This window comes from Artibeus jamaicensis, unplaced genomic scaffold (genome assembly GCF_021234435.1).
Source record: "Artibeus jamaicensis isolate MK-2021 breed Jamaican fruit bat unplaced genomic scaffold, CSHL_Jam_final contig_519, whole genome shotgun sequence".
Classification (NCBI taxonomy): domain Eukaryota; kingdom Metazoa; phylum Chordata; class Mammalia; order Chiroptera; family Phyllostomidae; genus Artibeus; species Artibeus jamaicensis.
This window is the reverse complement of record NW_026521871.1, coordinates 116,348-130,726: the sequence shown is the minus strand read 5'-3', so window position 1 is coordinate 130,726 and position 14,379 is coordinate 116,348. Positions and strand designations below refer to the sequence as shown.

At 42.3% G+C, this 14,379-nt stretch overlaps 1 protein-coding gene across 14 annotated transcripts in view; it reads right to left on the bottom strand.

Annotated features, from left to right (window-relative positions):
- Positions 1-13,733, bottom strand: part of MAGI1 (membrane associated guanylate kinase, WW and PDZ domain containing 1) — a 627,829-nt gene extending 614,096 nt beyond the window's left edge. For all 14 annotated transcript variants that reach the window (XM_053669009.1, XM_053669011.1, XM_053669012.1 and 11 more), the window contains exon 1: positions 13,392-13,733. In XM_053669009.1, coding sequence (XP_053524984.1) covers positions 13,392-13,704 — 313 coding nt within the window. In that variant the 5' untranslated portion in view covers positions 13,705-13,733. The remainder of the gene's footprint in view (positions 1-13,391) is intronic.
- Between the last annotated feature and the right edge of the window lie 646 nt (positions 13,734-14,379).

Here is a 14,379-nt window from a genome sequence, read left to right as displayed (position 1 = left end):
ACATGACAGCAATAAGCTGAAGCTGAGCGGCAACTGCTCTCTTTGAACAAAACATGGCCTTCCAGTTCCCCACAGGCCCCACTGCTCCCTAATGTCTTTTAACATACCTACTCAGTATTTGAGTTTGTGATGACTATTATTAGGTAGAATCTATTATAACTGAGATTAGTGAAGAAATATAAGACTCTCACAAACTCAAGCTAGCATGTTTTCTGAAGAGCTCTATAATGGTAGGAATTTAAGTCTTAAAAAGATAAAATTCATGTGGGCCAAGAATCCTAGACATCTATCCAAAGAAAATGTCTAAAGAACTCACTAAAATATATGTATAAGCATATTCATCAATGTGTGTGAAAAATAGAACTGAAAATAGCCTGTGTTCATCCTTTAATATATTATAATATAGTAAATATAATGGTTTAATATATTATAATGCAACCAAAACATGGTTTAAGATGTCATCGTACAAGCAAAAATTGATTCCACAGTCACTGAAATGGTAGTTATATAGGTAGTAAATAAAAAATATCCATGCTGTACTGTTAGGCACAAAGAAAAATCCCACTAAAAAACCATATATTGTATGATCCAATTTTCATAAGAAAAAGACCCTGAAAAAGTCTATCAGGAAACCATATCTAATATACGTTTGTGTGTGATTTACATATGTGTATATAAATAGTGTTAACACATTGTATTTCTCTGCAGTGGATGAGCAATGGGGATACATTTTTCTTTCATATTCACATCTTTCTATACAGCACACATTGTTTAAATGAAGAAACAAAATTAAATTTCACCAGAAAAAAACATAAGCCATGGAAGCACAGACCAACTATGGGTAGTGATTGACAGCTACACAAGGTCACAATACTATTTGAGTTTTTAAAAGATTAAAAACTGCCCTGGCCAATGTAGCTCAATGGATTGAGCACAGGCTGTGAAACAAAGTGTTGCTGGTTCAATTCCCAGTCAGGGCACATGCCTGGATTGCAAGCCAGTTCCCCAGTGGGGGCCACATGAGAGGTAACCACACACTGATGTTTCTCTCCCTCTCTTTCTCCCTCCCTTGTCCTCTCTCTAAAAAATAAATAAATAAAATATTTAAAAGGTTTTTTAAAAAGGATGAGAAACTGTAATCTAGATGCCTATGCTTTAATTAAAAATAAAATAAAATACAAAAACTCATATGCTCCAAACCAAAGTAAGTTCTTTTTTAACAACTTGACCTTGAATTTTGAATTTTCAACTAAGTTACACAGACTTCAACAGGCTAATAGAGGAAGAAACAAACAGGCTTTCCCTATCAGATGTAAATCATAAAGCTTGGCCAAGAATCCAGGTGGTAAAATACTGACTCTACTTAAATCAAGCCAAAAGTGATGCCTTCTGTGGCCACATTACATAAGCAATAGGTTCAATCACTGAACACATCTGGCCAGAATAAAGGCCCTCTGCAACCTTCAACACAATTAATTAAATATATTCTTTGCAGTTCAAAATGCTACAACTGGCACACAACCATCTTAAATCTTCACAGAAAAGTCACACATATGGCTAAGTATATTTAATATGACTTAAAAATAAGCCATGGATTTTTCTAGCCAACAGGATCTCAGGCAAGAATTTTTTTAAATTTAAAAGTTATGCCTACTTGTTACCCTCAAAAGAATTCAATTCGACAAATATTAATTGAGCTCCTACTGAGGACAGAGATGACAAGGAGCTCAAAAACAGGGATGCTGGCTTCAAGAATTCAAGAAACATGTAATCCAGTACAGAAGAGCGGCAAGTCTGCAATTATATCCAAGACCCTCCTGTGACTCTTGAAATCAAATGTTTGTGGGGGGAAAAAGAGAGAGGAAGGAGTCGGCAGGACTGGGAGGGAGATCAGGGGAAAAAGAAGACAGTGAATGAGCAGAACTGCTTGAAACTCGGGACCAGCACGCTGTGTGTTCTAGCAGATAAATACTTCAGGAATCAATGCTGTACTTCTAACAGTCTTCGGTGGGACCACCTGGCATGCTGTACTCATGCAACAATGAGACAGCCTCTAAGAAGTGCATCCGCACTGACTGCAACAGTCAAAGGACACGAAGTCAACACATTTCTGATGTAGAAACTTACCAGAGAAAAAGTCTGAAATGTCCTATATTAAATTACAGCAGGCTGAAGGTGGGAAGAAGAAATAAGGAGAGTTAATCAGTTAGCAGCCACGGGCCCAAAACAACAGTGCACTCACATACCTGAATGTCTATTTAAACGTTGAATCAACTACCAGGCAGCTACTTCAGTTCTTATCTAACAGGATTAGCCGACCACCAGATGACACCACATCTTGCTTATGCATGAACTTTCCAGACTGTTGCCCACAACCAATCCAGAGGCAGCAAATAGTTCACTACTATGCATCTGGCCCAGAGCTTTTTCTGCTTCACCTTCTCCCACCCCAATGCAAATTCTTTCAAAACAACTTATGTCTTCTTTCTCCAAACTCATTATAAAAGAACCCAGGATGGTGGACATATTTGTCCTCTCCACCTGGCCCTACCACTGGTGGTCTAGACTACATGCCCCAGGACCTGGTCCTTTTCCTGGACAAAACCAAGGACACGAATTTTAGAACCAGGAATCTCACCTATGTCACTGCCAGGGGGCCAGGATATATCACTGACCTCTCCAGCTAATTTTCTCATGGCTAAAATGAGACCAACCTCATCTACCCAAGTGAAACCCTAACTGGATGTTAATGACATGTTAGAAGATCAGGGGCAGGAGGGTGGCGGGGGGGGGAGACTAGATATAAAAGGTGAAGAAATTGAGAAATACAGATTGGTAATTACAAAACAGACAGGGATATATAAAGTACAGAATAGAAAATACAGTCAATAATATTGACAAACTATGCATAGTTCCAGGTAGTTACTAGAAATATCAGGGGGAAAATTTTGTTAAGTGTATGACTGTCTAACCACTGAGCTGCACACCTGAAACTAATACAAAATAATATTGAAGGTAAACTGTAATTGAAAAAGATTTTAACTAAAAAAAAAAAGTGTTTCGCCCTGGCCAGTGTGGCTCCGTGGATTGAGAGCCAGCCTGCGAACCAAAGGGTTGCCTGTTTGATTCCCAGTCAGGGCACATGCCTGGGTTGTGGGCCAGGTCCCCAGGAGGGGAAGCACGAGAAGCAACCACACATTGATGTATCTATCCCTCTCTTTCTCCCTCCCTCCCCCTCTCTCCAAAATTATTTATTTATTTGTTTGTTTGTTTAAATTTTAAATTAAAAAGGAAGATCAACAAATAATACTTTGATTATTAGTTTATGACTCGTAAATCAGATTCCCAGTCTTAACCACGCAGCTTTACCATAGAGCAGGTTTCTTAGCCTCAGCCTTATTGCCATTTGGGGCTAATAATTCTCTGGCGTGAGGCTATAGTGTGCACAGTAGCACGCTTAACAGCATCTCTAGCCTCTACTCCCTAAATGCCAGTAGCACCTCCCACCCTTGGTTGTTAACAACCAAAAATGTTTCCAGACATTGCTAAATGTCCCCTGGGGGCAAAAATTTCCCCTAGTGAGAACACTGCTTTAGAGGAACTCACTGATGAGTCTCCATCTCACCGATGAAAATTATCACAGCTGTTACTTACTATGGAGGTATTTCAGTAAGCACTATCAGGCGCCAAGCAAAGGACTGTTTTGCACACATTTTCTTATTGAATCCTCACAACTACCAAATAAAGTAGATAGTATTCTCATTTTCAACTAAAAGAACTGACGTCCTGGGAGATTAACGTGTCCATGGTGACTCAGCTGGGAAATGGCAGAGCCTGAACTTGAACCTAGCCAGTCAGATGGATTCCAAACCCTTATAACCCCAAGCTCCACTGTCTCCCCAGCCATTCCCTAGGCTCTGGGAACCTGGAATGATGCCAGAAAGAACAAAGGACATTCTCAAGGATCATCTGGGGGTTATTGCCCAGGACCTTCAGAAAATAGGGAGAGAACTTGTCCCTCCTTCATGCCTCACCTCAACCTAGGACCTGATGACAATTATTTGAATCAATTGTCGCCAGCGACAATGTGGGAGAAGTTCAGGCAGCTGAGAACTCTACCTTTGCTTGACGAGGTCTAGGGGTTCCCTGGTTACTTATCCGAACTACTCTACTCCTGGCCTTTTTAAAAAACAGCATCTGAATCAGGAGGAAAAATGAGGGTTTTTTCTAAACTTGAAACACTCTCCAGAGAATTGTGTACCACAATCTCCATCTCTTAAGAAATTCTTCTCTTCTAAATGCTTTCAGACAGGGAACATTCAAATAATAATGGAATCCAACATTTACTGAGAACTCACTATGTGCCGGGCCCTGTGCCAGGTGGTTTACTTAAATCTCATGATGTTCTTCCATCAGCCCAAGGAAGTAGGTATCATTATTTTCCCTGTTTTCAGAGGGATAAATCCTCGTGCAAAAAAGTGAAGACTCTCACCCTGGGTCACGGAGCTAATGATTGGAAAAGCCTGCCTTCTAACCTTGGCCAGCCTGAGTCCAAAATCCGTGAATCTACAAAACATTGAGAAATTGATATTTGTGGATTACCTTACAGTCCTATAAACAGTACTGCAGTCCTTTTAACACTGTCTGTTGCAATAATTTTGAAACATGGCTTATAATCAGGGTGTAATTGCTTCTTAATTGCACCATCAAGCCACTGTCCATAAAGAGTGCTTAGAAGCTTGTCTCATAATGGGCTGAAAGATTTGCCTTATTGTGGAAAACATAACTGCATCCCATTAAATGCACAACAAATGCCTCCACTGCTGGTAAAGACACCTTAGATGCAAGAATGTAATTCTCTTACGTAACTTGTTCTCACGACACTGAAGATGAAAAGTCTATACACACAGCCACTGACGGTCCCAGAAGAACCTCTCACAGTCCATTTGAGGCTGACGGAGTTTGCAAAGTGCCCTGACACTCAGCACACGGGGCCAGCCACACTCATTGTCTTCGAGAATATTCAAGTCCTCATTGTCTATGTTAATCAGCTAAGCTCTACTTTGCTCCAGTCAGAGGCTGCAAATGCTAAACCCTTAGCAAGTTGAACATGATCCATCATGAATCACCTAAGCTGTCAGAGACTTTCAAATATTGGAAATTTTTAGAGGCAACTGAGCTTGGCAAAGATTTATTCTAGTTCTAAATTTGACAGTGGAAGTCAGGAAATACTTGAACAACTACTATGCACTAGGCACTATTCTCGGTGCTGGGGAGGCAGCAGGGAAGAGAATCAAACACATCCCTGCCCTCTCAGAGCTTGTTTTCGAAGGGACAAACAAAAGAAGGAACTTACCTATTTTGAAATTATTTACAAATATACAGTAAAACAAAGCAGAGAAAGGGAATAGGGAATGACAGTGGCACTGGACTTACAGTTTTAAAATAATGAGGTCAGAGGAGGTGTCACTGAGAAGATGACATTTGAAAAGACTTGAACTTAATGAGGAAGCAAACCTTTGACGTGTCTGAGTGGGGAAGAGCAGGCCACGGACAGGACAGAGGAGGAATGTCATGGGCCATATCACGGGGGGGGGGGGAGGGCCCTGGCTAGTCCCTGAAAGGACTTGGCCTTTCACTCTGAGATAGGGACTATAGAAGTGACTATAAATAATGGGTTATTCCATTATTTAATTACTTAGCTATAAAAAGAAAAGACTTCATCATAGAAGACATTGTTTAAATTACATTTTCTAATTTTGCTATGTGCCCCCAGAAAAGCTGACATACAAAATACACTGGACCCAACCCAGGACACTTGACTATAAAGTAGAAGTCATCAATATAACAAGCGTGTCCTTGACGTCATGGGGGTTTGGCTGTGGAAACACCATCACAAATTCATAAAAAATACTACACGAATGCAGACCTCCACAGGATGCAGTATAGCGTAGCTCCAGTACTTACTAGGGATTTTTCAAGGTTACAGATCTCACATATGAGCTGCATGAAGACAGACAGGAACGCAGTAACCTACTTTTTTAGGATGTCACTGTCAGTCCTTAACAAATTTGACAGCCTTTATTCTCAGTGTATACAAACTCAGTATATCCTGTTACACATATATACAAACTCAAGGAAGAGACCACTAACAACACAGACGGGTGTTTTGCATTAAATAACCATCGTTTATAAAGCAACATCCTTCGCATAAACCCTTGTGGTAAGGAGATGTCAGAATGTTTTTGCTTATAAACCACTTAATTCCCCTTGGTGGATATCATCAATTCTGCCATCTAAAACTAGCTGGGGAATGAATGCCAACAAACGCAGTGAACCAACTGTATGCCGTTGCATCATAAGGTCAAGTTAATCTATTTTTAAATAACACAGCCATTGGCCAACGGTGGCCCCTGGAAACAATGCACAAGTTGAGATGCCTGTCCTTGCATTATTTTTTGTAAAAGCCATGGAATGTTCCAAAGTATAACCCAAAAATATCCTTCAGAGAGTGGTCTTTTGGCACTAAGAACAAAAACGGATTGATTTTTGAAAGTTTAAGTTAAAAAAAAAAAAGACAAACAAAGCAATTTAAGAGCAGGAAAGGAAAAAAATCAGACTTTCTGTACCAAAGATCTGATTTGCTCTTGGTTGGGAAAATTGTACAGAGAGAGACAATGCTACAAGGAAGAACATGTACAGTATTATTCTTATGGATCTTAACATACAGCCAGTCCCACATCATCAGAAAACAGAAAAACCCCTCATCATCCTGCCTGCTGAACATCTGAATTTTCACTTCATAAAGTCCAGTTAGAGTCAACACAGCAATACATAAATATAATTTATTAAGCCTCTCAGTCATTTATTTATCTATAGCTCAGTCTAAATTATTAGACACAGGAAACCAGCTAACTGGAAGATCTGGTGATGAGAAAATGAACATACTATGTTCCTAAATGAGAAGAAATAAAAGATAAATAGGGAGAAAAATATGAAATATGTTGTGGATGGTCTAGTCTGCACTTACCTAAGAAGCGACACTGGAAAATTCATTCACACAACCAAGAAATTTTAGTGAGCACCTATGACTTGATGGGTACTATTTTAGGCAATGGGAAATAGAGGGGTGAACAAGCCGGTAAAGCTACTTGTTGTCCTGGACCTTATATTCCAGTGGGAGGGGAGACAGACAATAGAGAAGGAACAGAAGATACCGGGAAATTTTGGCAAGGCTATAAAGACACAAACAGGTAGAAGAATGGCATGGGGTTCCAGGAGCTGTCTTCCAAGGGCTCACTCTCGCAGAACTGAGTACTCTCAGCTCTTCCCAACTCAGTGATGCCACAAAGCAGGACCTCCCCTTTACCAGAGCTGGCTGGTAGGCATTTAGCAGAACAGCTTGGGAGAAGGAGTTCAACGAAGGTCTCCCTGAAGGGACACCAGGAGAGGAGTCAATCTTGTGACATTCTAGGGGGAAGAAAAAGCAAGCCCAAAAACACTGAAGCAGAATTTATGGGAAACCAAGAAAGACAAGGCACTATATTTTAAGATAAGAAGAGAATTTTGTTACAGAACTATTGTAATATATTCCAATGAGTCAAAATAAACACATAACATCAAAACAAAACCAAAAAAGCACAAAGAGCTATATTCAATTGTGTGTGGTCATAATTCCCTCATTATGGCAAGAGAAGGGCCAGGTGGTGGTGCTGTGGTTTTTAAATTGTGTCTTATTTATTTCCTCCATTCTGTCACAAAAGAAAGTGGAAAGACCATTTTGGTTCCTGGGTAATTTGAAAACCACAAAATTCACCTATAAAAATATGTAAGCATGACCTATAATATTACCAGTTTGGGAAACTACAATCACACTATCTTAAACTTTTCAAGTCTGCATTATTCATGGAATTGTTGCATTTTTACTGCAAAAGACCTGAAGGGGCAAACACACTTCTTTCTGGTAAGAAGAAACTTAGGCCCAAAGAGGGTGACATGCCAGAGTTACAGTGCTAGCCGGCAAACCTAGAAGCCAGGTCCTCTGCCTCAGATGATGTCATTTTCTCACTGTCAGTCTGTACCACCTAGAGCAGTGGTACTCAAAATTAAACATACATCAGAATCACCCAAGGGCTTCTTTAAAACGCCCCACAGGCTGCACCCCCATGAGCTTCAGAATCAGTGAGGATGTGGTGAGGCCAGGAAATGTGCACGTGTAACCAGTTCCCAGAAGATACCGGGTTGGCCAAAAAGCCCATTACAGTTTTTCCATATGATGTCTCTAGTCATGCTCAGTTGTAACTTCATTTGAAACAATTTTGAGAGATTAGTGTGACAGCTGTCATATCAGTATGCATTTAAAAAAAACTTATCAAAATTGGTGAATTTTTGTGCAGCCATTTTACTATTGAAGATGGAAGAAAATATGCAACATTTTTGGTATATTATGATTTAGTATTTAAAGAAAGGAAAAACACAACTGAAATGCAAAAAAAAAAAAGATTTGTGCAATGTATGGAGAAGGTCCTGTGACTGATTGAACATGTCAAAAGTGGTTTGCAAAGCTTCTTGGTTCTATTGACATTTTGGTCAAATAATTCTTTGCTGTGGGGCTGTCTTATGCATTGGAAGATGTTTAGAAGCACCCCAGCCCCTACCCACTAGAGGCCAATAGCAGGAGATAGCCGACATACTCAAAATTTTCAAATCAATAAAGTTATTGGTGAAAATGAAAAAATTGTTTTTTATTTTACAGAAAAAAACTAAACAGACTTTTTGGCCAACCCAATAATAATGCCAGTAGTCTGGGGACTGTACTCTGAGACCCACTGACCCAGTAATTTAGGAGTATGAGTTTCTGAATCTAACACAGCTGAGTTCCACCTCTAGTTCTGCCACTTGTACAACCCATGAGAAAGCCATCCAAACTCTCTGGACCTTAGTTTCCAACATCTAGGTTATGAGGAAAAAAGAACAAAATACCCATCCAGCATTAGCTTAGCCAAGGACCTGGCACATTCTAAAGCAAGTGCTTAGTAAAAACTAGCTACATCCTATAGCAAAATTTCCTTAGTTTTTTTTTCTTTTTCCACATACACTAGAATGGCTAAAATTCAAAAAATCAGACAAGATAAAAGATTAGCAAAGATGTGGAGTAAATGGAACTTTTATAGCAGCTTTATTCACCTAGCTATTATTCAATAGCCAAAATATGATAAACAGTCCAAATGTCCATTGATGAGCAAAAACATAAACAAACTGCCCTGATGGGTGTGGCTCAGTGGGTTGGGTGTCATCCCCAAAACCAGAAGGGTTGCAGGCCATGTGACCTGACAGAGAAAACCAATCCATATTTCCTTTACAGATCAATGTTTCTCTCCCTCTCTTTCTCCTTTCCTTCCTCTCTCTCTAAACAATATATAAATAAAAATATTTAAATACAAACACAGTCACACAGACAGCCCTGACCGGTGCAGCTCAGTGAGTGGAGTACCGTCCCACAAACTGAAAAGTCCCCAGTTAGACTCTGGGTTTAGACTCTGGGTCAGAACATATGCCCGGGTTGTAGGCTGGGACCCTGGTTACGAGTGTGAGGAGCAACAGATCAGTATTTCTCACACACATCAATGTTTCTCTCCCTCTCTCAATAAATAAATAAATAAATAAATAAATAAATAAATAAATAAAGTCTGTCAAACATATATACATATATAAACAAACTGGTGTGCATATATAAGGAAATACTACTCGATAATAAAAAAGAACAATGATGCACACGACAATAAGAAATCTCCAAAAATATTTAGCTGAGTGAAAAAAGCCAGACACAAAGAGTACATGTACACTGCATTATTTCATTTGCATGACTTTCAACAGGGAACTAAAGTAACTCAGAAATGGGGAATATATGTTGATGGAAAGAAATGTGACTTCAGGTGGTAGACACACAACACAATATATAGATGATGTGTTATAGAATTGTTTCTCTGAAACCTGTATAAATTTTTAATTTTTATTCATTTTTAGAGAGAAGGGAACAGAGGGACAGAAACATCAAGGTGATGTTGCCTTTCACAGGTCCCTAACCAGGGACCTGACTCACAACCAAGACAGTGCCCGGACCAGGAATCCAACCAGCAACCCTTCTGTTCTTAGGCTGGCACTCAATCCGCTGAGCCACACCAGCCAGGGCTGAAACCTATACAATTTTATTAACAAAGGCCACCCCAATAAATTCAATTAAAAATAATATCAAAAACAAGTAATTGATGGTGGAAAAAAATCAAATAGCCTTTGCCCCTGGAGGACGTGGGGGGAACTGACAAAAGAACATGAGGGAAATCTCTGCAGTTCTATATCCTAATCCGGGTGAATGTAACATGAGCATATACATGGGCAAAACTCAGCAAACCATATACTTAAGATTGTGCATTTTACCATAGGTAACTATATAAAGTATACATATATGCTTTATTATATTTAAAATAACATTTATATAGCATATATATACACACACACATATATAAATTTTTGTAGGTACTTTGTGACAAAAGACTGTCTTCTCCCTTTAAAATGAATCAACTCCAACCTGGTAGATCCGTTTAGCTTAATTCCTTTACAATCCAATCCTGCTTCATGTAATACCATTTACTATAGACTATTTTGGTGTGTGCATTATTCTAGAGGCCTGCCATTAAATGGAAACAGCAAAATTTTCTCCCAGAAGAAGACCATGACATTTCCATATAGATAGCACCCACAGTGACCCAGGTCCCTGGGAGTAGCTAGCTCAGGGAGCAGACAACACCAAAGTAACATTTTCTTTTACTATGTACCAAGTAAGAAACTATCTAATACGATTAAAACACAGTAATGACACGGTAAAAGCAATTCTGTCATAATTTAAATTATATTCTCAATGTAAAAGAAGGAACAGAAGACCAGTAAAATGCTTTCTAGTGCCATGTTTCTGTAATGAAAACGTTAAAGAGCTAACTATGCCCATGTAATTATCATGTGAAATAGTAACTTTCATTTTGTAGTGGATTCCAGGCCGTTTAAGTGTCTCCCTCCACACCTTTATTCTATCCCACTACAAACCGGACAAGCTGCTTTACACACACACACCTGCTGTGAACATTCCTGTGCAGTACGAAGGTTCCAGGGAAAGGGAATAACATAACATAACACTTGGAGACACTACCATGTCCTTCTAGCCCAGAGGTGTCTGACTCCAAAGGCACTTGATTATCTGACCAAACCTTCCTAAGTTCATTGACAAGGCAGCCCTGGGACAATGCCTCTCAGATCTTTGATAACTGGTGTAAGAGGATCAGCACACGCAGCATCTTGATGTGGAACACCAGCTCCCACACAAAACCCAATGGACACCTGGAGGTCCCCCACTAGACAGCCAGGTACCCCTGGCTGTCCTTCCTCCAGTCCTTTCTCCAGAAATGGCTCTGAACTGAGACCTATAGCTACTCCCATCAAATGATTTTACCAAGTATTTCCTCTACAGTTCCAACAAGAAACTTATAAGCCAAGTTTCTAACACTAAAAGCTAGACTTAGAAATAAATAACTGCTCAAATTCATTTTAAATATAACAATAACAGCTAATTTTTATTGGACACTTACTATGTGCCAGGCACTGTTCTACATACTTTCCACTTATCAGTTTATGAAATAACCTCAAGAAAGCCAGTTTACAGCTGGCTGTGAGGACATAGTCTCCAGTGAGGCCAGGGATTGGCCCTCAAGCAAAGTCTGGGGAGATAACCAATGAATGAAGCACCCTTTCCTTTGGTGAACTTACTACTTTGTATGCAAATGAGGCAAGAAGAGATCTAACTCACAGTTTAAAATAAAGAAAAACTACAAGGCACACATTTATGGGACCCCAGAGAAAGAAGGATTTGTTCACCCTGGCTGGTTGCTCTAGAGCTTCTTCTTAAAGGAGGTGTTCAAGTGGAAACTGAGAACATAAATGGAAGGAGCTTTCCATAGCTAAGTGTCAGCCCCTCAGCTCCCAAAGCTAAAAAGCTAGGTCTACTCCACCTGGTCTCCTCTGTCATCTGGAACAGGCCAGTTTCCAAGACAGGACCAGCCAGCCTTTTTTTCCTTAGACATGTTCCTCCAGCTGCTGTTACCCCTGCATACCAGGCACACATGGGAACTTTTTGCCACACTCTGCCACCTCCACCAGCCCTTTTAAGGAGAGAAACTGTGTCATGGCACTGGATAGTACCAGGCAGGCCTTTACTGCTGATAAAGGAATAACCCCCTGCCTGTACGTATGAGATGTATGGAGCTCCCCATGACCTGCAGCCATCAAAGAGGCAATCACTCCTCTACACACTTCTGAGAGGAATTTGTTTCCACTCCCTCCTCACGAGTCAGCCCCTCCCCTCCCCAAAGGTCAGCTCCCCACTTTTTCCTTCTCAGTGCTTAAGGCTGTGCAGCAGGGCTCAAACCCTCATTTCCATATCTTTGTGATCTTAGACAAGTAACCTAACCAAAGTCAGTCCCAGTTTCTTTATCTGGAATATGGGATTTATAAGAACAACTCGCCCTCAGGATTGCTGTGACTCAGAACAAGATAATGCAAGAAACGACTTTTACTGAGTCTGGCATGCAGTTAATACGGAATAGTGGTTACCCTTATCACCATCATTGATGGTGATTGGTGCCTATAGTAGTGGCAGCAGCATCGACTGGGGCTTGATTCGAGCTAAGTAGGAAATAATCCTCCTCTTCCTCCCCCAGTCTACCCCCCACGCCTTGGTGCTGAGCCACACGGAGGAGACACATGCGTCATCCAGCTGTGGGGTGAGTGCAGGATCTTCAGGAGGCTGGCTCAAGAACATCCGGCACCCCGACCCACCTGGAGGTTTGCAGGGTAAAAACGATTTTCTAATGGAGGAGGTCCAACAATCACAGATCCTCTCCTTGTGCATACCCATTCTCTAGGTATGGTCTCAGACAATTGGCAAAAGAACGCAGCACTGCGCAGGCTGCAGCGCACCCCCAAAGAGCCATGAAAGCCTCCACTCGGCCCCAGCCTCAGTTTCCCAACTCTCCTCCAGGCGCAGGCGTAGCTGCGTTGCACTTGGTGGCTGAGATAACAGGTTGGCAAACCAGCTGGGGAAAAGTCCCCCCCGCTCCCCGGCGCAAGTCCAACCCCCTCTTCCCAACACAGGTGGGCAAACTACCAGCAACCTCTCCACAACTTTGTGTATTTAACCTACCATTGGGCGCACAGCCTCAATTTCCCCCCTAAGCTGCCCTCAGAGGAGCTAAGAGGGAAATCTAAATGGGGATTGCGGGAAGGGACACTCCGCAGGCCGCTCCCCTTTTCTGGAAGCAAACCCGAGGCGCGTCCAGTCTTACCTTGTCTGACGGCTTTGAAGGTGACGGACTCCTTGCAGCTGTCGATGACTCCCAGCACGTCATAGCGGGGCAAGCCGGACACCCGGATCCCCTGCACCTCCAGAAGCAGCTCCCCCTCGCCCAGCCGAGGGCCCTCGCCGCCGCCTGGAAGCCCTGCCGCCTCGGCCGCTGCTACCGCTCCGACATACAGAAACTCCCCATTCTCCGCGCCCCCCAGCACCGTCACCCCCAGCTCGCCCCGAGGTCCCCGCTTCACGGTGCATTCGTGAACCTTACTAGTCCAGTGGTTCTTCTTCTGGATCACTTTCGACATGACGAGTTATATCCCTCCTCCCCCCCCAAAAAAAATGAAATGAGAGACAGGTGCCCCCCCACAGCGCAGCCCCCAAACCCCCACTGGTTCATGGGAGAGACATCTCCCTCCAAATAACGCCACGAGAGAGAGAAACTTGGCAGCCTTTCTCCCCTGCACACACTCGCGCACTCAAGCCATCATAAAACAAACTTTCTGGGCTTCCTCGCGAGCCCTGCACCGGCGCCCGCGAGCTTTGTTTGCATTCCGGTGCTTCTCGGTCCACGTTCTGGCGCCGGATCGTGCTCCTCGGGACCAGAGTCCACTCTGCGCCCCTTGTGTTATATTTTTTTTTCCTTCCTTCCTTTCTTTCTTGCCTCTTAGAAATGCAAAGTCTCCTCTTTACCTCCAGCCTGGCTCTCCTGTCCTCGCTGGCGGGCTGTTCCCGAGGGTGAGGGAAGCCCTTCCAGCCAGTTGCTGGGAGCCCGGGAGACGCTGTTGCAGAGTTGGGGTGGGGGGTGGGGGACAGGAGGGAAGTGCCTGCGGCCCCTTTAAGCAGATACAAAGGCTCGGCTTGTTTTGTTACAGTTCATTCTATTCCGCGCCGCGGAGCGCAGCGGCAGGCGGAGGAGACGCGCGCGCATGCGCCCCGCGGTCGCCAGCCGGCCAGCCCGCCCCACCCCTCCTTCCCAATAA